At 40.5% G+C, this 23857-nt stretch overlaps 1 protein-coding gene across 10 annotated transcripts in view; it reads right to left on the bottom strand.

Moving 5' to 3' along the window:
• The window catches only part of SCAF8 (SR-related CTD associated factor 8), a 250222-nt gene that overhangs the window by 166471 nt on the left and 59894 nt on the right, over positions 1 to 23857 (bottom strand). For 9 of the 10 annotated variants that reach the window (XR_010307940.1, XR_010307939.1, XM_064169206.1 and 6 more), the window contains 9 exons: positions 21961 to 22137; positions 16768 to 16847; positions 16288 to 16405; positions 12439 to 12570; positions 12191 to 12303; positions 11467 to 11660; positions 5489 to 5589; positions 1412 to 1525; positions 613 to 769 (listed from right to left, as the gene is read on the bottom strand). Coding sequence is in view for 8 of the 10 variants with exons in the window: in XM_064169206.1 (XP_064025276.1) it covers positions 613 to 769; positions 1412 to 1525; positions 5489 to 5589; positions 11467 to 11660; positions 12191 to 12303; positions 12439 to 12570; positions 16288 to 16405; positions 16768 to 16847; positions 21961 to 22137 (1186 nt within the window). In the remaining 2 variants the exon portion in view is untranslated. The remainder of the gene's footprint in view (positions 1 to 612; positions 770 to 1411; positions 1526 to 5488; positions 5590 to 11466; positions 11661 to 12190; positions 12304 to 12438; positions 12571 to 16287; positions 16406 to 16767; positions 16848 to 21960; positions 22138 to 23857) is intronic. The other variant, XM_064169205.1, reaches the window with a different exon arrangement.

Here is a 23857-nt window from a genome sequence, read left to right as displayed (position 1 = left end):
AAAAATTATTGTCGCTATTAGTAAACAGTCCAAATCTAATGTACACTTTCAGCTCTTTGGTGCTAGACCTGACTGAAGAACACAAGGTACTCATCAATCTTTTATAAACCTAACTGGGTTTCACAGTAAAGTCTAACATTACTTGATTTCATATCTCTGATTTTCTGGAAAAATCAAAGAAATAGGAAACCTTAAGGTTCAGCTAAGCTGTGCTTAACTTGGACAAGTTCCCACTCCAACTAAAGTCATATACATGAATAGAAGACTTTGCACAGTCACACCCAGATCATAATTTCTACACAAATTACTATTTTACATGCTTGGAAATGAGTACACAACAACTCAAACTGTTTCTAAAAATGCTAACCTCTAACAACTTTCTTAATTCCACTTTCTCACTAATTCCTCATTGTCATGACAATTAACTAACTACACATCTACGTTCTAAATTTCATCATCACAGTGTCATTTATACTGTAAACAAGTTACTAGTGAAACTGATGTAAGCTGAAAAGGAGCATGTATCACTTAAAACAATATACTTTCCAATGATTTGTGATTACCAGAGCAAACATATTTTCTAGCTATCAGAATCAATGTTAATGCCCATACCTGTATTTACTGTTTCTTGGTCAATCATGCCACCTTCTGCAAAGCCCTCCAAATCATCCAATTTTACTTTCTCCCAAGGAATATATGAAACTCCCAGATCTACATCCCAGAATTGTTTGTATTCTGTTTTCACACCTTTATTCAAAGCCCAAGCAATCTGAAAATAAAACCCAATCACATAATCTGATTAAACCATACCTGTGAATAGAGAATTACAGATAATTTCCTTTATATTTGTCACTACAGATAAAGCTTCAGTGTCTATTGAAGTTTTACCAAGTTTTTAATTTTAAATGAAACTGTAGAAAATTTACATGGCCTCTGCCACAGTTTTGTCAAGGATAAATTACACTGAAAAAAATAAGTACTTTCTACATTAATTCTAACATATACATGGGGAAATTAAAAATAACAGCATTTGAAGCATTAAAGAAAGCACAAAACCCCACAGCATTCAATCATATACTTAACCATAAGAATACTACCCAAATTAATATTCAGTGATTCACATGGTCAAGTACAAGAGTCAGGTTGGTTACAGTCTTGTATGTCTACACTAACACATACAGAAAATGCTCTCCAAGTATTTCACGAGTAATAATTCCTAATTTCATTTTACTATCTTTCACTTCACCTGTTAAAAGCTCCATTTTACAAAAAGAAATGAAAAAAACATCACATCTTCCTGCTTCATTCTTCTCCACGTTGCACACTTGATTAGCTGTCAACTAAAATTCCTATTAAAAGTGTATTGTATTTGAAATGGACAGCAATCTTAGCCAAAAAAAAATCAACTTACCTTAATAATTTTAGATCCAATTTTATAGGACCCAGAACTTAGTTTCTGAAGAGCACGATATGCATCCTGTCTATGGACCATACAGACATAAGCACAACCTCTTGGGGGAATCATCTATGGAATAAAACCAACAGTCTTAAAAAGCAGGAAAATTGTTACTTCAGATTACGTAACTCCACTAAGTGAATACTCATACTGAAAAATGAAAGGCTTACACTGTGAACAATTGCTACCTTCATCAGCAGTGTTAACACTTTTGAGTATCAGGAAAACTTTAGAGGGATACTGGCATGGTACTTCAGGTAGAGCACTTCCAAGAAGCAGCAGAACGCTGAAGAATGGATGTTAAAAATGACATGAAGGATTTGAACGATATGGAGCAGGCAACAACTGGGAGCTTTACTATGACAACTTCAGAAAAGCAGAGGTTGCTCCAACTTCACTGCAAGCTGAGAAGCACCCTTTCAGAGAGGTGCAAACTAGTAGTACCTTGCAGTTATGAAGCACGATTTCCACTGTCTTTAATGTTTTATTTAGAAAAGTACAGTGTGGCAAGTAATCTTTGGAAGTCAGCAAAACACACATGACAAATGCCTGTTTTAGTCAAAACCACAGGTGTGCTTCCATGGTTTTTAGGAACACACAGTAAGGTAATGCAAAGCTGACAGATTTTAATGCAGCTCTCATGAAAATACGTTATCACAGTATCACCAAGGTTGGAAGAGACCTCATAGATCATCAAGTCCAACCCTTTACCACAGAGCTCAAGGCCAGACCATGGCACCAAGTGCCACGTCCAATCCTGCCTTCAACAGCTCCAGGGATGGCGACTCCACCACCTCCCCGGGCAGCCCATTCCAGTGGCCAATGACTCTCTCAGGGAAGAACTTTCTCCTCACCTCCAGCCTAAATCTCCCCTGGCATAGCTTGAGGCTGTGTCCTCTTGTTCTGGTGCTGGCCACCTGAGAGAAGAGAGCAACCTCCTCCTGGCCACAACCACCCCTCAGGTAGTTGTAGACAGCAATAAGGTCTCCCCTGAGCCTCCTCTTCTCCAGGCTAACCAATCCCAGCTCCCTCAGCCTCTCCTCGTAGGGCTGTGCTCAAGGCCTCTCCCCACCCTTGTCGCCCTTCTCTGGACACGCTCAAGCATCTCAATGTCCCTCCTAAACTGGGGGGCCCAGAACTAACACAGGACTCAAGGTGTGGTCTAAGCAGTGCAGAGTACAGGGGCAGAATGACCTCCCTGCTCCTGCTGGCCACACCATTCCTGATGCAGGCCAGGATGCCACTGGCTCTCTTGGCCACCTGGGCATACTGTTTGTTATACAACAAGATATACAGCATTGTTATCCTAGGTACTTAAAGCTTTGTGGAATGCATGGGCTAAGCAATTTTCAGTATAGTCTGACTCTGAAATACAACAGGCACTGGGACTTTATGGTTGTTATATTACTTTCCTTCCAACTTTCTTAATTGATAGTCCCTGCAAATCAAAATGAGGTGTAAATGATCAGGCTATGGGGCTTAACTTGAAGCTTTTTAAAATATTCTATAATGTCACAAAAAATACTCCTTATTAATTACATATTTCAATGTATTAATACGATAGGAAAAACAGTAAAAATATCATCTGAAATTAATGAACTTGCTTCAGAAACACTTTAACTAGAGGGAAAAAAAAACCCAACCCCCAAATTTCTTTCATGTGGACATGAAATATGCTGGGTTACAGGCAACACCAAAGTATGACTCTAAACATTTAAATCTAAATTACTTTAAATAATGAGAAATGTACCTTCTAATTAAAGCCATCTTTAACTCTCACATTTTACAATAAATACTTGCTTACAGAGTAATATTTTTTTCCTAAATGTTTTATTCACCTTGACTCCAGTTAATGAATTATCTGTATGGAACACAATCAATAATAATCATCACAGAATCCTGTAACAGTTTGCATTGGAAGGGACCTTAAAGAGCATTCAGTTTCAACCTCCCTGCCATGGGTAGGGACATCTCCTACTATACCTGGCTGCTCAAGGCACCATCCAACTGGGCTTTGAACACTTTCAGGGTTGTAGCCTCTCTAACTTCCCTGGGCAGCCTGTTCCAGTGCCTTACCATGCTCATGTCAAACCTAAATCTAAGTTCATCCAGTTTGAAGTAATCACCCCTCATCCTGTCACTACATGCCATTATGAAAAGACTCTAACTGTCCTATAGGTCCCTTCCAAATACTGTAAGGCTGCTATAAGGTCTCCTCAGAGCCTTCTCCTCTCCAAGCTGAACAACCCCAGCTCTCTCAGCCTCTTTTCATAGGAGAGGTGCTCCAGCCCTCTGATCAGACTCATGGTCCTACTCTAGATCTGCTTTAATAGTTCCATGTCCTTCTTGTGTTAGAAGCTCAAGCTGGACACAGTACTCCTTGTGGGCTCTCACAAGAGCAGAGCACAGGGAGGGGAATCACTTCCCTCAGCTTGCTGGCCATGCTTCTTTTAATGCAGCCCAGGATATGGCTAGCTTTCTGGGCTGCAAGCACACGTTGCTGGGTGCATGTTAAGTTTCTCATCAACCAACACTTCCAAGTCTTTCTCCTCAGGACTCTCTGTTAATTTCTCTGCCCAGCCTGTACTTCTGTTTGTGACTGCCCTAACATGCAGTGTATGACCTTGCACTTGGCCCTGCTGAACATGAGATTGGCACTGACCCAGCTCTCAAGACTATCAAGGTCTCTCTGGATGGCATCCCTTTCCTCCAGCCTGTCAAGCACGCCACACAGCTTGATGTTGTCAGCAAATCTGCTGAGAGTGAATGCAGTCCCACTCTCCAAGTCACCAACAGCACCAGTGCTAGTACCAACCCTTTGTATAACATTACTCCATTTAAGGCAGATTCACTGACCATCACTCTTAAGAATGCGATCAAATCAAACTCTGAATTCATCCACCATAATCACATCTTTACAATTTGGAGATGAGCATGTCATGGAGGACAGTGTCAAACTTTCTGCACAAGTCCAGTCAGATGACCTCTGTTGCTCTCCCTTTGTCCATTGATACGGTTACCCTATTATAGAAGGCCACCAAATCTGCCAAGCATGATTTGCACTTGGTGAAGCCATGTTGCCTGCCACCAATCATATCCCTTCTCTTCATGTGCCTTAGCAGAGCTTTGAGAAGGATCTGCTCTACGATCTTACCAAGCATAGAGGTGAGATTGACTAGCCTGTGGTTCCCTGGGTTTTCCTTTTTTCCTCTTTTTGAAATTGGGAGTTATGTTTCCTCTTTTCCAGTCACTGTGAAATTCAACAGATTACTTTTTAAATATGATGGAAAGAGGCTTGGCAGCTTCACAGACCAGTTTCCTCACAACCTCTGGATGGATCCCATACTGTTCCATGGACTTGTGTACCTTCAGACTCTTTAGGTGGTCTCAAACCTGATCTACCCTTACAGTTGGAAGTTCCTCCCTTCTGTAACTTGGGTGGCGTGGTTAGAGACCCTGATGATGAAGGCTGAGGCAAAAGTCATTGAGTATCTCAGCCTTTTCCTTACTCTGAGTGACCAGGTTCCCCATTTCCTTCCAGTGAGAGCCTGCTTCTTCTCTAGCTTTTCTTTTAATATTGATACACCTGTGGAAGACTTTGTTATTGTCTTTGATGTCCCTGGCCAGATTTAATCCTGAGCTTTAGTTTTCCTGATTTGGTCTCTGGCTACTCAAGACAACTTCTCTGTATTCCTCCCAGGATACCTGTCCTTCCACCCTCTGTTGGCCTCTCTTAATTTGTGTCCATTAGTCCAAGGAAATATGACATCTGTGCCACATAAAAAACAAAGACATAACTTCTTAAGACTCTGGTTTAAAAGACTCTGTAAATTGTCAGTGCTTAGGAAAGGCTAGCTTACCATGAAGTGTACAGCTTTTAGTGCTTCAGAAGTCAGTACATGGAAACCAAAAAGCAAATATCAAAGCCACAAGTGCTAAAAAGGGGTCCTCAATAAAAGCTTAAGCTGCTAAGGAGAATTCAGAGGCATAAGTAAATTGAAGTTGCTAGTCAGTAAGCCCGTGCGTACTTACATTAATTGACTCTATTTGTCCAAATTCTTCAAACAAGTTAGTTAAATCTTGCTGTGTTGCCTTCTTGTCTACTTGACCTACCCAAAGAGTAGTGCTGCAAACTGTTAAGAGACACAATTCACATCAATCAAAATACTAGAATGTAAGTTTATAAAACACTCTATAGCATGGATATAAAAGGCTCTACAATTACACAGAAGTCACTGAAAGAGCAACAATAGTAAATCTATGACTTACTATACAGGAAATGAGTACAGAAACAAAACATATATTCCCCAAACAAATAGTCTTCATTCATCTTGGTTCATTTTCCTTTAAACACAGTTGTTGTTTTAAAACAAATGAAAAATTAAAATCCTGTAGATTTTCACATGCAGTGGTGAACTGCATTTCAAATCACTTAGGAAAAACAAACCAAGTAATTTCTAGTCCATGTGCCCTAAAAAGCATGCCTCTGGGATTTAGCCCATTTTAATGAAGTAAGACTAAGTGCTAACTGGCTAGAAGTGTATTACAGAAGGAACTTCACTGAAGCTCTATGCACTGCTTTTTGACTTGAAAGAAATGGAAATTTGATTTTACCTTGGGGACAAAAGTCAAAGACAAACTTATCTGAGACCCATCACTGAGTAATCCACTCAGGACCTTAAAGGATCTAAGGCAGAACAAAAGCAGACAACCTCTATGTCCCAAGCCTGCCCTAACCCGAACAAACATTCTCTCTTTCTTGTCATCTTGATGTATCACACATCCTTTCTGTACCAACCTTGGTGCACCTATCTGGAAGAAACAGTGTTATATGCTCCCATCTCAACCAGTATTTCCTGTGGACAGCAGTACTGAGAATGACTAGCCTTAAGACTTGGACAACACCCATTCCTCACATGCCTGTAGATGGCCTTTTTGATTCTTATGGTGTTGAGCTCTATGAAACAATTCTTCAGACATCAGGAAGGGGTAACACTGGCTGGCACTACAAGAATTTCATGAAGTAAAATGCTTGTCAGGTGAATTACCTACTTGTTTATGAAAGTTACCTACTTTCATACTCCATTTAGCCTCCTCAGTACCCTCTTTCATGAGCTGGGTTACTTCATATGCCTTCTACTGCTGCTGTTCTCCATCATGTGACTTAACATTCTCACCTCACAATTCCAATTCATTCTGATTATAACTCCTCGCTTTGTGGACTACTGGAAGAAATCTAAACCATAACACTTAGGTGATTCTTTTCATGTGAAAAACTAAAGAAAAAAAATGTATGGTAGTTGCAGTACAGTTCCATGTTTAAAGTCACCTTGGAATAATGCAAAATATTCATTTAAAAGAATAGAACACTCCTCATCACAAAAAAGAACTTTGAAGTCCTTAACCTCTCTGATAAGTTAAATGGTTTTAAAACAACACAAAACAAATGCAAAACTACACTGGAAACTGTGCACAGAATACCTAAACAGAATTAAATTTGGGAGTACAAGTTCATTATAAAAATAAGGTATGGGGCACTAGAAACTGAGGATTGAGCAGAGTGGGATGGAGGGTAAAGTCCAACAGCTCAGCTGCCCAGCGTGTGTCAGCCAGCCCCAAAAATTAGAACTAGTGCAACAAAGAAAAAAAGGAGAGTGATAGTTGCAGGGGATTCACTTCTGAGAGGAACAGAGGCCCCCGCTCACAGGAAGGTGTGCTGCCTACCTGCAGCTTGGGTTAGGGATGTTGCTAGGAAAATTCCTAGCCTGGTGCACTCTACAGACTACTATCCATTATTGATCTTCCATGTAGGAGGAGAACAAATAATGACTGTTAGTCCCAGAACAATCAAAAGACTTCAGGGCCTTGGGACAAGTGGTACAAGACTCAGGGCACAAAAAATCTTCTCTTCTATTATTCCTAGCAATGGTAGAGACATTGGATTAAGCAGCTGCATACAGTCTTTTAATACATGGCTCCATGGATGGTCTCACCACCATAAATTTGGGTTGACAATGGCATGATCTATCCAGCACCAGGGTTGCTGACACCAAACAGGAGACACCTCTCTGGAAGGGGGAAGAGGGTCTTTGCAGAAGAGATGGCAGGGCTAACTGACAGGGCTTTAAACAGGATGTGAAGGCAGAGTGGGATGAAGTCCTCAGGCTTTCACGTGGCAAGGTGTGGGAGGACACACCAGTGTGGGAGCAATGGGGGACTAGTAAGGGATCTCAACCTGCTGCCCAGAGGTGTGCAGCCAAAGTCTCACAGAGAAGAGCCAGATCTCCTTCAGGTAGTAGCTGCCAACAGGAGAACATTACATGGTAGTGATGACATGAGGGACAGAAAGAGGTTAATAGCTGAGGTGCCTAAGCATGGACAGGTGGGATCTGACCCTAGGATTGGAGTACAGACTGAGAAAAAAGATCAAGGTAAGGGAGCATCAGTCAGCAAGCCAGCTCCAATAAAGGCACAACTGAAACGCCTCTACACTAACACAAGGAGAATGGGGAACAAACAGAACAGCGGCAAATCTGGGCAAGTCTACAGGGTTATGATGTCATTGGCACCACTGAGACGTGGTGGGATGGATCTCACAACTGGAGCTTGGGGAGAGATGGTTATAGACTCTTCAGGAGGGACAGGCAGGGGAGAAGGGGAGGGGGTGTTTCACTCTACATCAATGATAAACTGGAGTCCGTGGAGCTTCAGCTGGGGATGTGCAATGCAAAAACAGAGAGCTTATGGGTAAAGGTTAAAGGGAAGACAGGGGAAGGTAACATCGTAGTAGGAGTCTGCTACAGATCTCCTGATCAGCAAGGTGAAGCAGATGAGGCCTTTTACATGCAAATAGGAGAAGCTTCACGATCACAGACCCTGGCCCTCAGGGGAACTTCAACCACCCTGACATCTGTTAGAAGGACAACACAGCAGAGCACCAGCAACCTAAGAGGTTCCTGGAGTACAATGATGATAACATCCTCCTCCAAGTGGTAAAGGAACCCACAAGAGAAGGTGCTACGTGAACCTAGGCCTCACCAACAAGGAGGGGCTGGTGCATGAAGTGAAGCTGAAAGGTAGCCTTGTCGGCAGTGACCATGAAATGGTAGAGTTTAAGATCCTCAAGGCATCAAGGAGGGTGCAGAGCAAACTCACTGCTCTGGATGTCAGAAGAGCAGATCTCAACCTCTTCAGGGACCTCCTTGGCAGGATGCCATGGGGGCCCAGTAAAGTTGGTCAATGATCAAGGATCATTTCCTCCAGGCCCAGGAGCAATGCGTCCCAAAAAAAGAGGAAGGCAGGTAAGAACACCAGGAGGCCTGCATGGATGAACAGAGAGATCCTGGACACACTCAGATGCAAGAAGAAAGCCTACAGAGAGTGAAAATAAGGACAGGGAACCTGGGATGAATACAAAGAAACTGTTCATGCAACCAAAGCTCAGGTTAGGAAAGCTAAAACACAGCTAGAATTAAATCTGGCTTGGGACATTAAGGGGACAAGAAGAACTTCTTCAGGTGCATTAGGGAGAAAAGGAGGACTAGAGAGAAAGTGGGACCCTTGCAGAAGGGAAATGGAGAGCTGGTGACAAAGGATATGGATAAGACTGAGGTGCTCACTGACTTCTCTGCCTCAGTCTTCAATGGCAAGGGCTCCAACCACAATGTCCAAGTCCCAGAGGACAAAGGTAAGGACTGGGAGAAGGAAGATCTGCCACTAGAATTGAAGATCATGTTTGTGAGCACCTAAGGAATCTGAATGTGCACAAGTCCATGAGGCCTGATGAGATCCACCCATGGGTCCTGAGGGCACTGGCAGATGAAGTTGCTAAACCACTGCCCATCAGATTTGAAAGGTCCTGGCAGGCTGGAAAAGGGCAAACACAACACTCAGCTTCAAGAGGGAAAAAGGATGACCTTGGGAACTACAGACCACTCTTGCCTCTGTGCCTGGCAAGATCATGGAGCAGATCCTCCTGAAGGCTCTGCTAAGGCAAATGGAAAACAAAGCAGAAGTCATTGGTGGTAACCAGCAATGGCTTCACCAAGGGCAAATCAGGCCTGACAAATTTACTGGCTTTTATGATGAAGGCACAGCAAGAGTGGACAAGGGAAGGGCAACTGACATCATCCACCTGGACCTCAGTGAGGCATCTGACTCTGTGCCACATGACATCCTGGTCACCAAACTGGAAAAAACATGGATTTGATGGGTGGAGCACTGCTGGATGAGGAATTGGCTGGATGATCCCACACAGAGAGCAGTGCTCAAGGGCACAATGGCCACCTGGAGACCAGCGACAAGTGGTGTCCCTCAGGGGTCAGTGCTGGCACCAGTGCTGTTTGACATCTTTGTCAGTAATATGGACAGAGGAATTGAGTGCACCCTCAGCAAGCTCACAGATGACACCAACCTGTGTGGCACAGTCGACTTGCTAGAGGGCAGGGATGCCACCCAGAAGGACCTGGGCAGGCTGAAGAGCTGGGCTCAGGCTAGCCTCACAACATTCAACAAGGCCAAGTATAAAGTCCTGCACCTGCGTTGAGGCAATCCCAAACACAAATGCAGGTTGGGTGGTGAATGGCTGAGAGCAGCCCTGAGGAAAAAGGACCTGGGGGTCTGGGGTGATGAAAAGCTCAACATGAGTCAGCAGTGTGCATGTGCAGCCCAGACAGCAACCGTGTCCTGGGCTGCATCAAGAGCAGCATGGCCAGCAGGGCAAGGGAGTGGATTCTCCTCCTTTACTCTGCTCTTGTCAGACCCCACCTGGAGTACTGTGTACAGTTCTGGAGCCTCCAGCACAAGACATACATCGAACTGTTGGAGCAAATCCAGAGGAGGGCCATGAAGATCATCAGATGGTTGCAGCAGCTCTGCTATAAGGACAGGCTCTTCAGCCTGGAGAATAGATGGCTTCAAGAAGACCTTATAGTGGCCTTCCAGTATCTGAAGGGGGCCTGCAGGAAGGCTGGGGAGGGACTATTGACGAGGTCTTGTAATGGCAGGACAAGGGGCAGTGGGTTTAAACTGGCAGAGGGGAGATTTAACCTAAATGTTAGGAAAGGGTTCTTTACAGTGAGGGTGGTGAGACACTGGCACAGGCTGCTCAGGGAGGCTGTGGATGCTCCCTCCCTGGATGTGTTCATGGCCAGGTTGGGTGAGACCTTGAGTGACCTGTTCCAGTGGGAGGTGTCTCTGGCTATGGCAGGGGGTTAAGTGGATGATCTTTGAGGTCGCTTCCAGCCTAAACCATTCTATGATTCTAAACACAATTCTGCATCCCAAAAATTCAGTCCTGCTAACAGCAGCTACGGGATAACCTGACACAGTAGCAGATGACTACACCCAACTTCACTGTTTCCAGTGCTCATCTCAAAATACTTTTTGATTTAAGCAACTTTTTGGAGGAAGTTCTTCTTCCTGCTTTTTGGTATGCAAATTCTCTGTAGAAACAACAGTGCACAGTAACACACTGTAGAGGCTGAAATCCATCTGGCTTTTGGATACTTTCTTGGGATACAATCATTAAGGTCTGTCTTAACATGGTAAATTACTTGTTTTGTCTTTCTGTTTGGTTTTGCTCTATGCTCCTGCTATTTAAAAAGCACTCTCAAGTTTAACAAAACTAGCCTTTATTTAAGCTACTCAGCTACAGCATACTTAATCTGACACTGTGATAAGATTTTCAGATCAAGCACTGGTTGTCTTCAAACGCTCCATAGAAGACAGCATGAAAGAGAAAGTGAACTGGAACTCAGGGGCAGCTTTTGCTACTCTCTGTTCAGAAGCAGTATCACTGGTGCAACAGTATGAGCAAAATCATCAGCAGAACAGCATATTTGTTTTGCTCTAAAATGAAATTATTCTAAGTTTCCTAAGTGGTAGAAAAAAATACGGTTACCATATTTTGTAACAACACTCAAGCTAAATCTTGTTCTTTCAGTGCAAAACACCTTTTTTTTCTCCCCCATAATGCTAAATTATTAAACCAGTGCGCAGTTTCCACTTACCACTTAGTGTTTTTGACCGTATAGGAGGCAGTCCCTTTTTCTGACGCTCTTTCTCCCTTTCCCTAGCCCTTCTTTCACTGGAGTATGACCGAGATGACTTCCTCTTCCTTTCTCTTGATCTTGACCGTGAACGCTTTCTGTGCTTACGCTTCCGAGAACCAGACCGTGATCTAGACCTTCGCTTTCTTGGTGACCTGCAAAACACTTCATTTCAGCATGCTGACTTAAAGGAAATAAAAACCAATCTATTTTACTCATCTATGAACTACAAACTTTAGTTGGTTGTTAAATGACACAGACATTTCTGGTGTAATTTACATATTTACATTTCTCTCTTGTATTCACTCAAACTCCTTCAAGAAATAAGCAGTGCTATTAGTATTAAGAATAGAACACACACCTTGAGCTCAAAACCAAACACATTCAAAGAACTTTATAACAAGATGTAATTTTCTGGCATAGAAAACCTGATCAGCTGCCAGTGTCAACTATTTTTGCTACCTGAACAGGTCTCAAAAAAATGTAAAGCAGAACACAGATAGGCTAAATGAACTGTCACACAGAAAGTCTGTATCTAACACACAAATACTAAATGAACACTTTTTCCACTGCCAAAACCTGCTCATAACAATCCTGAAAAAGGCAGAATTTAGAATGATGATCACAAATTACAATTTTGTTTCAGAAAACTTTTCATTTCCTTAATACAAGTTAATAGAGAAACCTTGAACGAGATCTTGAACGGGTTCTGGATCGTGAACGAACAGCCGATTTCTTTTCTTCTTGCTCAAAAATCTCTTCTTCAGCAACATCTTGTCCTTCATCTATATCCATGTCCTGAGGTCAGACATAACAAATGTTCAACACTACTGAATAAATATAATCACAATGTGTACAACTATATTGAAGCATACATCCAGATTACTCCTTCTGAAATCACTGGAGTTTGTGCTTATTTAAAGGAGGTTTTACCTGTTGCTGAATATCCATTGAATCATCTACATTGGTTTCCACTTCTAAAAACTGCTGCTGACTACTTCCTTGTGATGGTGAGGCAGAGTGCTCTGAACCAAAAGTTCCCTCTTGGTTCTCCTCAGGGCTTGCCTAAATAACAAATAATCATATGCCATTAAAAAAAAATAAATGCCTGACTATAAAAAAACTACTAATATCTGAATTAAAAACAAATTAAAGCACAACATTTGCTGCTTAATATGGCTGGCTTGAAAACAAAACTCACAGGAGAAACAATAATTGTGGCAGCCACATCGATACTGACAGATACCTACTGGCAAATTACCCACACACATGAACTAATAAATTACAGACAAGATCACATTTAACTCCAAACTTTCTTACTACTGGCAAATTACCCACACACATGAACTAATAAATTACAGACAAGATCACATTTAACTCCAAACTTTCTTACAGCCGGTGACTTTAGACAAGTCATTATCACAAGATGAGGCAGGTGCTGTGTCATTTTCGCCAGCACATCATAGAATCATAGAATCAACCAGGTTGGAAGAGACCTCAAAGATCATCCAGTCCAACCTAGCACCCAGCCCTAGCCAGTCAACCAGACCATGGCACTAAGTGCCTCATCCAGGCTATTCTTGAACACCTCCAGGGATGGTGACTCCACCACCTCCCTGGGCAGCCCATTCCAATGCTAATCACTCTCTCTGCCAACAACTTCCTCCTAACATCCAGCCTGTACTTCCCCCAGCACAACTTGAGACTGTGTCCCCTTGTTCTGTTGCTGGTTGCCTGGGAAAAGAGGCCACCCCCTACCTGGCTACAATGTCCCTTCAGGTAGTTGTAGACAGCAAATGAGGTCCCCCCTGAGCCTCCTCTTCTCTAGGCTAAACACCCCCAGCTCCCTCAGCCTCTCCTCATAGGGTTTGTGTTCCAGGCCCCTCACCAGCTTTGTTGCCCTTCTCTGGGCACGTTCCACCACCTCAACATCTCTCTTGAATTGAGGGGCCCAGAACTGGACACAGGACTCAAGGTGTGGCCTGACCAGCGTTGAGTACAGGGGAAGAATAACCTCCTTTGTCCTACTGGCCACAATTACAAGACCTAACAAAACAAGCAGCTCTGAAACCAACAGATTTTTAAAATCTAAATCTCTTGTTGATTTCCTAGGGAAAAATATAATGGGCAGTACACTGGACAGAAAGTACAGCTTTGCAATAAACATTTCAAAGATATACAAGAAATCCAGTAACAACAGGAAACACAACTAAAATACTTTGAAATGCTGTCAGGATTATTTTGACAAGTAATTTTACAACTAAAATCCAATACACTGCAGTGATTCTCATTCTATTTTCACTTCAAGTAAAGAAATGCTAGATATTGTAATCAAGAGAATGGTAGGAAGTTAGCAGAATTACAAATGGTTCCAAGTTTTATTTTAGTGCTTTATCTTCATATCATTAAACATCTTATAAATAAAAAATACTAATATGACTCTGTTGCTGCATTTTCCTTTCAACATTATCTGTTTCATCTCATTTTCCTTTTATTTTTCTCAATATTGATTCCTACAAATCTTGTTTCTTTTTCTGTCTCTGTCCTTCCTCTCTTCCTTGCTCTTTGCTCTTAATCTTTCCATAATAATTTGTTTGTGTTTTGTGTTGCTTCTCTTCTTTCAATCTTTCTCACTCATATTAAACACATAAGTAAAGAAAATCTCACTCATAACATGCTGCAGTCATTACAGAGTAGTTCCATCAGAAGTTTGTATTTTCAGCTGTTATAAAGTTGAAAAAAAATCCCTCTCTGTACTGAGTAGACAAGAAGCTGAGTGGACCAGAAAGGAAACAATTTCTGGACTTGGAACAGAGTATCAAATAATAAGGAGTGAGTTATATGAACACCTTACCCATAAGTGTACTGTAGCCTAATTTCAGAGATTAATTCACACTCCAATTCTGCTCATTTTACAGAAAAGTACAAAACCTCAGCATTTTTGTTTTCAGATTTGATATATTCTTTTAAATATGTCATATCAAAAGCTCTTAAAACAGATGCACTCTTCCAAGTTTTATTCCTAAACATTTCTAAGCCAGAAATTACTTAAGATATCCACCAACACCAAAACCTCTGTAGTCTGTAGCTGAATTATACAAGCTTTGTCAAATGCTGTACTTAAATGAGAAATTAAAACAAAACACAGTAAAATTAAGCAGCAGAATAAGAAAAGTGTCTAGTAAAAGTACCTGTTTTTCTACACATTAAAAAGTCAAAAGTCATAAATTCAACACTCAGTGCTCTTGACTGAAAGATGAGCAACTGCACCTTTGCACAGGTTAAAGTGAAAACCCTAACAGCCATTTGTTAAGTTATTCCTTAGAACATTCAAGCTAAGACTCCTATTCTACTGTGAAACTAGATCCAAATACTTCCCAGAAAGTACACTTTTATTCTGTCTTGATAGTAACCAGATATAACTTCTGGGGTTTTTTTCTACTCAGGTCAGGATGGGAAAAGAGTAGCTACATACCAAGGACTAACCTCAGAAGAAGTAAGCCAATTTACTTTAACATAGAGATGACTAAATTCACATAGTTAAGAAGGACTCCTAAGTTGTTTTGAATATCATCTACTAATACATGAGTCCTTCCAAAAAGGACTTGGGGGTACTGGTGGATGAGAAGTCGGACATGAGCCAACAATGCACACTTGCAGCTCAGAAGGTCCAGTAACAGCCGGGGCCGAATAAAAAGAAGTGTGGCCAGCAAATCTAGAGAGGTGATTCTGCCCCTCTACTCTGCTCTGGTGAGATCTCACTTGGACTACCGCATCCAGTTATGGGACCCCCAACAGAAGAAGGACATAGACCTGCTGGAGTGGGCCCACAGGAAGGTAATAAAGATGATCAGAGGGCTGAAGCACCTGTCCTATGCACACAGGCTGTTCAGTCCAAAGAGAAGTCAGCTCTGTGAGGACCTTGTAACTACATTTCAGCATCTGAAGGGGGCCTACAGGAAGGCTGGGGAAGGACTGTTTAGAATGACTTGTAATGAAAGGACGAGGGGCAGTGGTTTTAAACTGGAGCAGGGTAGGTTTGGGTTGGACGTAAGGGGGAAGTTCTTTACAATGAGTGGTAAAATACTGGTACAGGCTGACAAGGGATGCAGTTCAGGCTCTGTCCTGGAGACATCCAAGATCAGACTTGACGCAACCCTGGGCAACCTGATCTAGTCGTAGGTGTCCCTGCTGACTGCAGAGGGGTTGGACAAGATGCTCTTTGAGGGGCCCTTCCAAATCAATGCAATCTGTGAACTGCTGCGTACATGTGACTATTCTTGAGCTCAGATTCTTCAAAAGAAAACATATTCACTAGCCAAGACTTAAAAGTTTAGCAGGATAAAGTAATCTACAATCTCTGTTCTGTCCTCTTAATTGTTCTGCAGCAGCAGCTTTGCACACTGCTCTCCCCTTAGAGACAGCAGCATAACCACTTCAGTGTTCACCTTCTTTTTGACACCAGGGAAAAAGCTGGTTTCCCCCTTATAAAGGGGTGAAAAACCAAAGCAGTGACAAGTCTTTCCCAAGAGAAACAAAATGTACACCCTGCACAATTCTCTTGTGCTGTTTTTTTTATTTAGTTTGTAGGGGTTTTTTCACTTTGGGTACTTTCTTTTGATTATTCCTCTTACTCTGCAAGCTTCTGTTAGATGATCAGCTAACGACAAAGACTTTCATTACAACAGAAGTGTCCACAATAAGGCAATTTTCTTGTTCTAGAGTGCGATTTTTTTATCAGTGGAGAAGATAAACATAACAGCCACAAGGTGGAGTTCTTACTTTTTGAGGCGGCTGTTGCTCCAGAAGCTGTTGTCTGAGATGTTCTAAATTTTGTTGCTGTAGCTGTTCAGCTAGCTGGTGAAAAAGCGAGTTGTTCACAGATTCTGGTACTAAAGGCCTAAAAGGAGATAACTTAAATTACAAAACTGCAAGAGTGGCTTTCTTAGGTTAACCAGCTGGTAAATAGGTCTTCACAGTTTAGTTTCAAGTTTAACAAAAAAGGTAAAAAAACCCCAACCTTTTGTTATCAACTTGATAAAGTTAAGACTGAATATAAATAACAAAGCAAAGAACATGTTAACTCTTTAGTTTTAATTAATTTAGTAAACTGTATTTTCTCTACCTACTGTTTAAGTGTAGTTATGCTCTGGAAAAAAACACCCAAACAAAACCCTTAACATTTTCCTTCCTATTTCCTAACGTTCAACTAGCATTGGGCAAATGTTAGCATTTTGCATAAGACACATAGCTTGATCTTACAGTTGAGAAGTGGGAGTTTCCTTTTTAGGCTCTTCACTTTGTTCGGACTCTTCCCCAAAGTCAAACCTGTCCATCAGCTTCTAGGAGAAAGCAAAATAAGCATTACTCCCTACTCCTTAGATGTCACTTTGTGTGTCTACTTTTCAAAAGAAAAATGCTCTTATTTGTCAATGTTAAAAAAAGTTGGCAAATAACCCAAATAGAAAATTAAATGCCACAACTGCTTCAAACACCAAATGTTGTCCATGGCTTTCTTGAGCCCGGGCTGCTGTTAAATGTACAACTACATGTTCTTTTGATAATAAGTAACAGCTAATTTGGAGGAAAACTTAAATAAAATATTCATTTTATGCAATGGTACCTTTAATTAGAAGAAATTACTACGAAGAGGCCAACTAGTCAGTCCTTTGGCAATCAGCAAATTGGTCTGCTCATATCAAGAGAAGACCTACAGCTTGATTACTTTGCAAAGAATTACTGTATTTTCACACACACGTGTCATTTAGACAACCTGAATTCCTTCAAATATATTGTTTCTTGAAAACAACTTCTCACACAGCCTGCAAAAAAAAACCAAAGCAAGCTGTTATCACGTAAGAGGAATAAGCCTCCACAGGGATAAAAGAGAAGTATCTGACAGAGGGAAAAAAATAAAAACTTGAATAAACTTCCTGGTTTATCTGCAAAAATCTCTACACTGTAGTTTGGCTGAACAAAAAAAAAGTGTTTGTTTGGTTTATTAATTGAAGACAAAACTGAAGTAGGAATAAATACAACACTTGTTGTTATTGAGATTGTTATGTGTCAGTAACTATGTATAGATAGAGCAGCGCTATCAGACCCATGTCTACACATTTTTACACCTTGATGTTTTCTGAAAAGCAGTCAGTACTTTACTACAAACTACCACAACTTCTCAAATCCTTGTCTCATGAAAAAAAACACATCAGAGCAGTCATTTCAAAATTGCAAGGGAATAACATCCCCAGTAACAAGCCATGATGATTCAGTAGCCCATTCTGTTTTTCAGGATGCTCTGTTTACCACCAGTTACTGGACTCCAGCAAGAATAACAACAGATAAGGCCAAGAAGAATCACCAATCAAGAATCTTTAGAAGTACTTTTCCAGCAAAATTATCTAATTTATATGGAAGTAGAACTGAATATGTTGCTGAGAAAGCACAGCAGAAGCATAGACCATCAAGGGTATATGAGATGGGATGCTAAAATCCAGGATAACTTTCACCACATATGTATCTCTACATCCATTTAAACCAAGCTGACTACCTTCTTTTTTTTTTTTAATATTCTAAGATATTTTCAAGCAAAGCATTTTCAAAATCCTGCTGCTCTGATAAAAAAACAAATTTTGGGAAAAAAAGCCATCTCTTTAAATTCTTATTAATCACCACATATCTTCCATCAGGATGAAGTAGACGGTAAGATAACAGAATACACACTACTTAACATTCTGGGGGGGAAAAGGAACAAATGGAAAACAGTCAGCAATTTATGATATGCAACACAAATTATTTAAACTGGGACCAGAGACAACCAAAAACATTTACAGCCAAGAGAAGGAAAAGTGCAGCATGCTTTTTGTTTACATTTGCTTTACATAATGTACTAGCTATTAAAGGGAGCTGAAAGAGCCTTGGTTCTGAAAAAAATGTAACAGATGACCCTCTACAATAAACCAACAGAAATTAAATACTAGGATACCTAAGTTAACCCACTATATGCATATGAAATGACAGAACTTTCCATGAATGCTACATTTGTTACTTTTATTACCTAAGAAAAGAGTATATTCAGGAAAAGCAGTGAGAAGAATTAAAGCCATGAAAAAAACCCTTTTTATTCCAAAGGAAATAAATTTCTTTGTAAAGATTAGGCTACCTTCTTTAAAAATTAAAACAGAACAAACAGAACACGAATATATAGAAAATGTTTACCAAAAAATCTTTCTTTAGCATAACACAACTATACAGTTATGTAAAAGACAGGCATTTGATGCTGCCAAGGAAAGCAGTTTTCCACATAGTGCATATTAAGATACTACCAAGACCAAAGAGCTTGAAAACAAAGGACTGGAAAAATCGCCACACTCATTACAAATAGGGACTTTAAAAGGTGCTTCCATATTCATCAGATCTATTCTCCTGCACTGTTCAGATTTGTTAGCCAATTCAGCATCATTGTATCATGGAATAAGAACTAAGCTTTTTTTGACTCACCACATTTACTCTTTATTTACTAGAAAAGCTGTTGTCTTTTTCTTAACATCTGCCAACTCAAAACACTTGGCTTTCAGACACTGCCTTCCACATAAGTATTTCTACATCAACTTCATCAAAAACCTCTTCAGTATCTCCTATGGAAACCACTCCATATTTCTAATTCTTGCTTTCAGGAATAGCTAGATTCTCTTATTTTGCTGCTGCAGCTTTTTAAGATGTTCGGGTTCCTGTACCTCAGGCACCTTCATCGATTTCTACTAGATGGCAGCACATCTTCTGCCCCACTCCTCAAAGACCTTAGGATCACAGAACTGTCCATGTTGAAAGGGGCATTACTAGGTATCAGTTCAACATTCAGCTCACAGTAAGCTTAGATGTAAGCTCAGGTTAGGTTACTCAGGGCTTTATCCAGTTGAGTCCTGGAAACACTTAAGTTTCCAAAAACTAAGACTGCACAATCCTTCCAAGCTACCTGTTCCAGCGCTTGACCGTTCCCATGGGAAAACAGGTTGACCTTACACTCCTGTAGTCTATAATCCTGCCACTATGCTGTGCTGTGGAAAGCTGACCTTCCCATAGGTCCTTGGAGGAGGGGAGGAGGAAAAGTGGGGGACTGACGATGACAAGACACAGATACACACACACACAACCGCTAACAGACCTCCCCACTAAAGCCACCTATTCCCCAGGCTGAAACACTTCCAGTCCTGCACAGGTCAAGACTAATTTGGTGCACCTGCCTAAACTTGCTTCAGTTCTCAGTGTCTTTCCTGTGTGGTGGCAGGGGCTGCAAAAGTGCATCTTGATACTCTAAATGCAGGCTAGAACAGATGGGACGCCTAGATGGGACAATAATTTTCACCAGGCCTGGTCACAGAGGCCACAATGTTGTTAGCCTTCTCAGCTGGCAGGGCACTCTGTTGGCTCACACTGTTGTTGTAAGTATGCTTGTTAACAATTTATTTTATATTTTATGTTAAACATAAAAATTAATCTAAGTTCTTTAAAATGCATTAAAAAGCTCTAGAACTTCAGAGCATCCTGAAAGATGACTAACAAAGATCTAGATTCACTGTCTAAGCAAGGCATATCCCAAAAAATTCCTCTTAAAAAATCTGGTTTACATTTTTTATTTATTCAGACCTGTTATTTGGACTTTGCTAATAGTTACTTTGAAGCAGCTCCAGTCTGGCCTTGTCAGCTGAGTACTCATCAGAAGCTGAAACATATCTTTTGCTTCAGGTTAGAATTTAGTGCATGCACTGTAGACCACTCTCTTGTGTGAAATGTGTGGGACATGTAAACAATCAGAAGTGTCATGTCAAAAGCACGCTCCTGATTCAAACAAGAACACTGATGTAGATGCTTCTTATAGAAGTAAATATTGCCTCTTGATAATTCTATCACACTGCTATGTCTGTTTCAAAAAACCCACACAACTGTTTATATAATAAACGGGGAAAACAGAATTACAGATCACAGAGTCACCTATCTATTTACAAAATAAAATGGAAGTAAAGAGTCTAATAAATGGAACTGTATCATTATGACTTATGGTCTTCATCTAGTGAGAAGTAGGAGCCAGGGTGCAGGTGGTATTGGAGCTGACAAATCAGTAAATAAAATTTTAAGAAAGGAAGATCTGTATCCTCAAAACTAATCATTGCAGAAACAAGATTGCCCATTAATGCACATGTATCTCAATATATATTCTTCTGTAATACCTAGATTTAGAAATCCTCAAACTAGGTATGGTAGCACCAACACTATATTAAAAATAAATGCATTCTAAACCAACATGGTATTTCTGCATGTCTAAAATTAGAGCCCAAAATAACCTCTGAGTAAAAGCCTTCATGGACTAACAAGACATGAGGTATCTGCTCACTCAAGAGATGCTTGGAACACTGAACAAGGAATCTGAGATGTTTTAGATCATAATACAACTAGCACTACTTGTATAATGCAGAACTGAGGTACAGATCACATACTACACACAACTCTTCCACAGCTCACAATAATGAATTAACCACAACCTCAGAACCTACTGAAAGCTTGTAAACTATCACACTGCCATAAGAATTCCTTCCACAACACTTACCTCCAAAATCCAAGAAATCACAATCATGTACACATTTTGCTGACAAGTTCCATGACAAGACGACTCCTGCATACTATTACTGGCATAAACCAACTAAAGGATCACTAGGCTGAACCCTCTCAAGGTATATAAACATCTCAGAATATCTGTTCCTTCAATTTGAAACAAGTTATCCAACATTCAAGACAGCCACAGCTACAAGTAGATCTATCCATGTAAATGCTGGAGTTAAAACCTAGTAAAAAAACCTACAATACAACATTCTATTCTTCATTACTTTTCACATCTACACATTAAGACGGACCCTATTAACTGGCGTATTCACTTCCTGTGATTACATCCTGCTTGAGTTGATGGTCACAACTGTGAAATAGGTACTTTTTATTCCAGACATAAAGAAACATAAAGTTTTAAGACAGTTTATCTTAAACTCAGCACTTCTAAAGTTCTGAGCAGCTACCTGCCCAAAACCAGAAATTACCTGGAAGAAACAAACCAAAGCCACCACATCCATGTGTTTTGCTTCTTTAATTCCCTTATTCCTCACTTCAGGACAATCCTACAGAAATTATCCACTCTCAAGCCACGTTCAGAAATGTCTGTATGTTCCCCTTTCATTAATTTGCTAATACATCATTTCCCACATCACATCACAAACACAGGAATGGGAAATATCAGACATATTCAATTCTCAGGGCTCCATTACAAAGGGTGAAGGAAAACAATATAACATTGCCTTAAGAGCTTTATAGTACATACATGTATTTTAAAAACCTCTAAAGTCACACATTAAAATCCAAAAAACGACTCATATATACTGCAAGAACAAACTTCTACTATTCTACTTCTACCTTATTAAAAGAGACATTCTGTTCCAGTGGATTAAGCGTGTTAGCAGCAGCAGCTGCAGCTGTAAGTTGCGCTGTGAGAGCCTGCAACTGAACGACAAGACCAGCATCCAGGGCTTGAAGCAGGGAAGGCTGAGGTTTCTGTTGCTGTATCTGCAGTGTCTGTATCAACTGCTGAAGCTAACAGAGAAAAGACAGCAAATGCATTAAATCAGAAATAAAAGAACAACCAACCAACCAAAAAAATCAATAAAAGCAAAGAAACTAGTCTTTCCCTTTCCACTGAGGAAAAAAAGTCAGGAATACACCTAACCTATACTATCATTATACCTTAATGTGCTTTCATTTACAGTAAATTTTGCTCCCACTTACTGACTAATTTGTTTTCTGTGCCTGATAAAACATTTAGACACTTCTTCCTCCATCGTACGACCTTGCTCTGACAGGTTGTATGATGACCAGCTACCACTCTAGATTCCCTGCTATCTAGGGTTTCTGCTCTTCTGTTTTACCTGTTTGATTCCTTCTGACCTAAAAAAAAATCTTTCAGCCTACTCCAGCTTCTTAAGAGCCCATCTATAGGAGGAAAATCTCTATGCTTTAGTATTTCTGTAGAGAAGATTACACAGTTGCAAACTCTAGGTTAGGATGATGCAACACATATCACAAAGACCTGGCACTAATGACTCTAGATTACTTAAAGGACAACTCTCATGCTCAAACTTAGGTTTGCACTGTCAGAATGCAATTCCCTTGATAAGTTAACATAAAAAGCAGATCAACCAGGAACTGGGAATGGAACTCGACTGCCTGCAGTGGCACAGACTTTAGGCTCTGTATAGCCCTGTCTGAAGATAAAAATGTCCTAGACACGACGCTGAACCAGAAGCAGCAGCTCTGGGGCAGCAGACATACAGTAATAACAAAATACATTACAGTAAAACCAAAGTATGGGTAAAGCCACCGGGCAGGTGTGAAAATGTATCATTTACAAACAGTGCTGAGTGTTTCAAATACTATTTAAAAATAGTTTTCCAGAGTAGTGGAGTGGTTTGGACTGTTTGCTTATTTAAACTCCACTCTGCACCTCAGGAAATGTTTAGGATTACAGTGGAATGACTACTAAGTATTATGAGAAAAGAAACCTTTGAAACTGTAGTGAATGGATGTGAGACATTTCATAGTGTTTCAGGACACCTTAAGAATCTCTCTCCTTCTCTAGATTTGGAGGAAAACAAAGAAAAATACAGTATCTTCCATAGTTTTTTTTACAACAAACATACAATCCAATTGCCTGGTGTATCTTTTTTCCCTGGCTTCAATTTCCTATCTGTGTATTTTTTAAAACGAGCTGTTCCAATGAGCAAGTAAAAGTCTTTTTCAGGTGCACATTTCTTAATCTGCTAAACAGAGATGCTCCCATAAAATTGTACAGATTTACCTTAATAGAAAATATAAAAAGCACTACCTCTATGGACAGAAATCCTCTTGAAGTACTATCTAATTAGAGGAAGCAGTTTTTTGACCTTCCATTAAGTAAACCCTCAGAGTGTTACCTTCAGGTAAAAGGCTGAGTAAATCCAGGTAGTTAAAATTATGCTCATTATCTATCCCTCATTATTGTTGTGTTTATAATCCATCTTCTCATGAGGTTCACCACTGAACCACTACAGGGTTCAATCCTTCCCTTCTTTCTAGGGCTCACCCTACATAAGCTGATTAAGTTGATCACCTTTTCCACAATGCATCAAGAATGTATGACTCTTTCTCAAGATTGTTTTACTTACCTTTTGATAATGTGAAACAACTCTTTTTGTTCTTTCAAAACAGTTACACAGACTCCTTGTACAGCAGTCTGAAAATGCTTTAATTATTTTTCTACCTCACCAAGAGCTTTCAC

Source organism: Pogoniulus pusillus, chromosome 31 (genome assembly GCF_015220805.1).
Source record: "Pogoniulus pusillus isolate bPogPus1 chromosome 31, bPogPus1.pri, whole genome shotgun sequence".
NCBI lineage: Eukaryota > Metazoa > Chordata > Aves > Piciformes > Lybiidae > Pogoniulus > Pogoniulus pusillus.
Note: the sequence above shows the minus strand (reverse complement) of the source record. Positions and strands in the feature narration are given on the sequence as shown.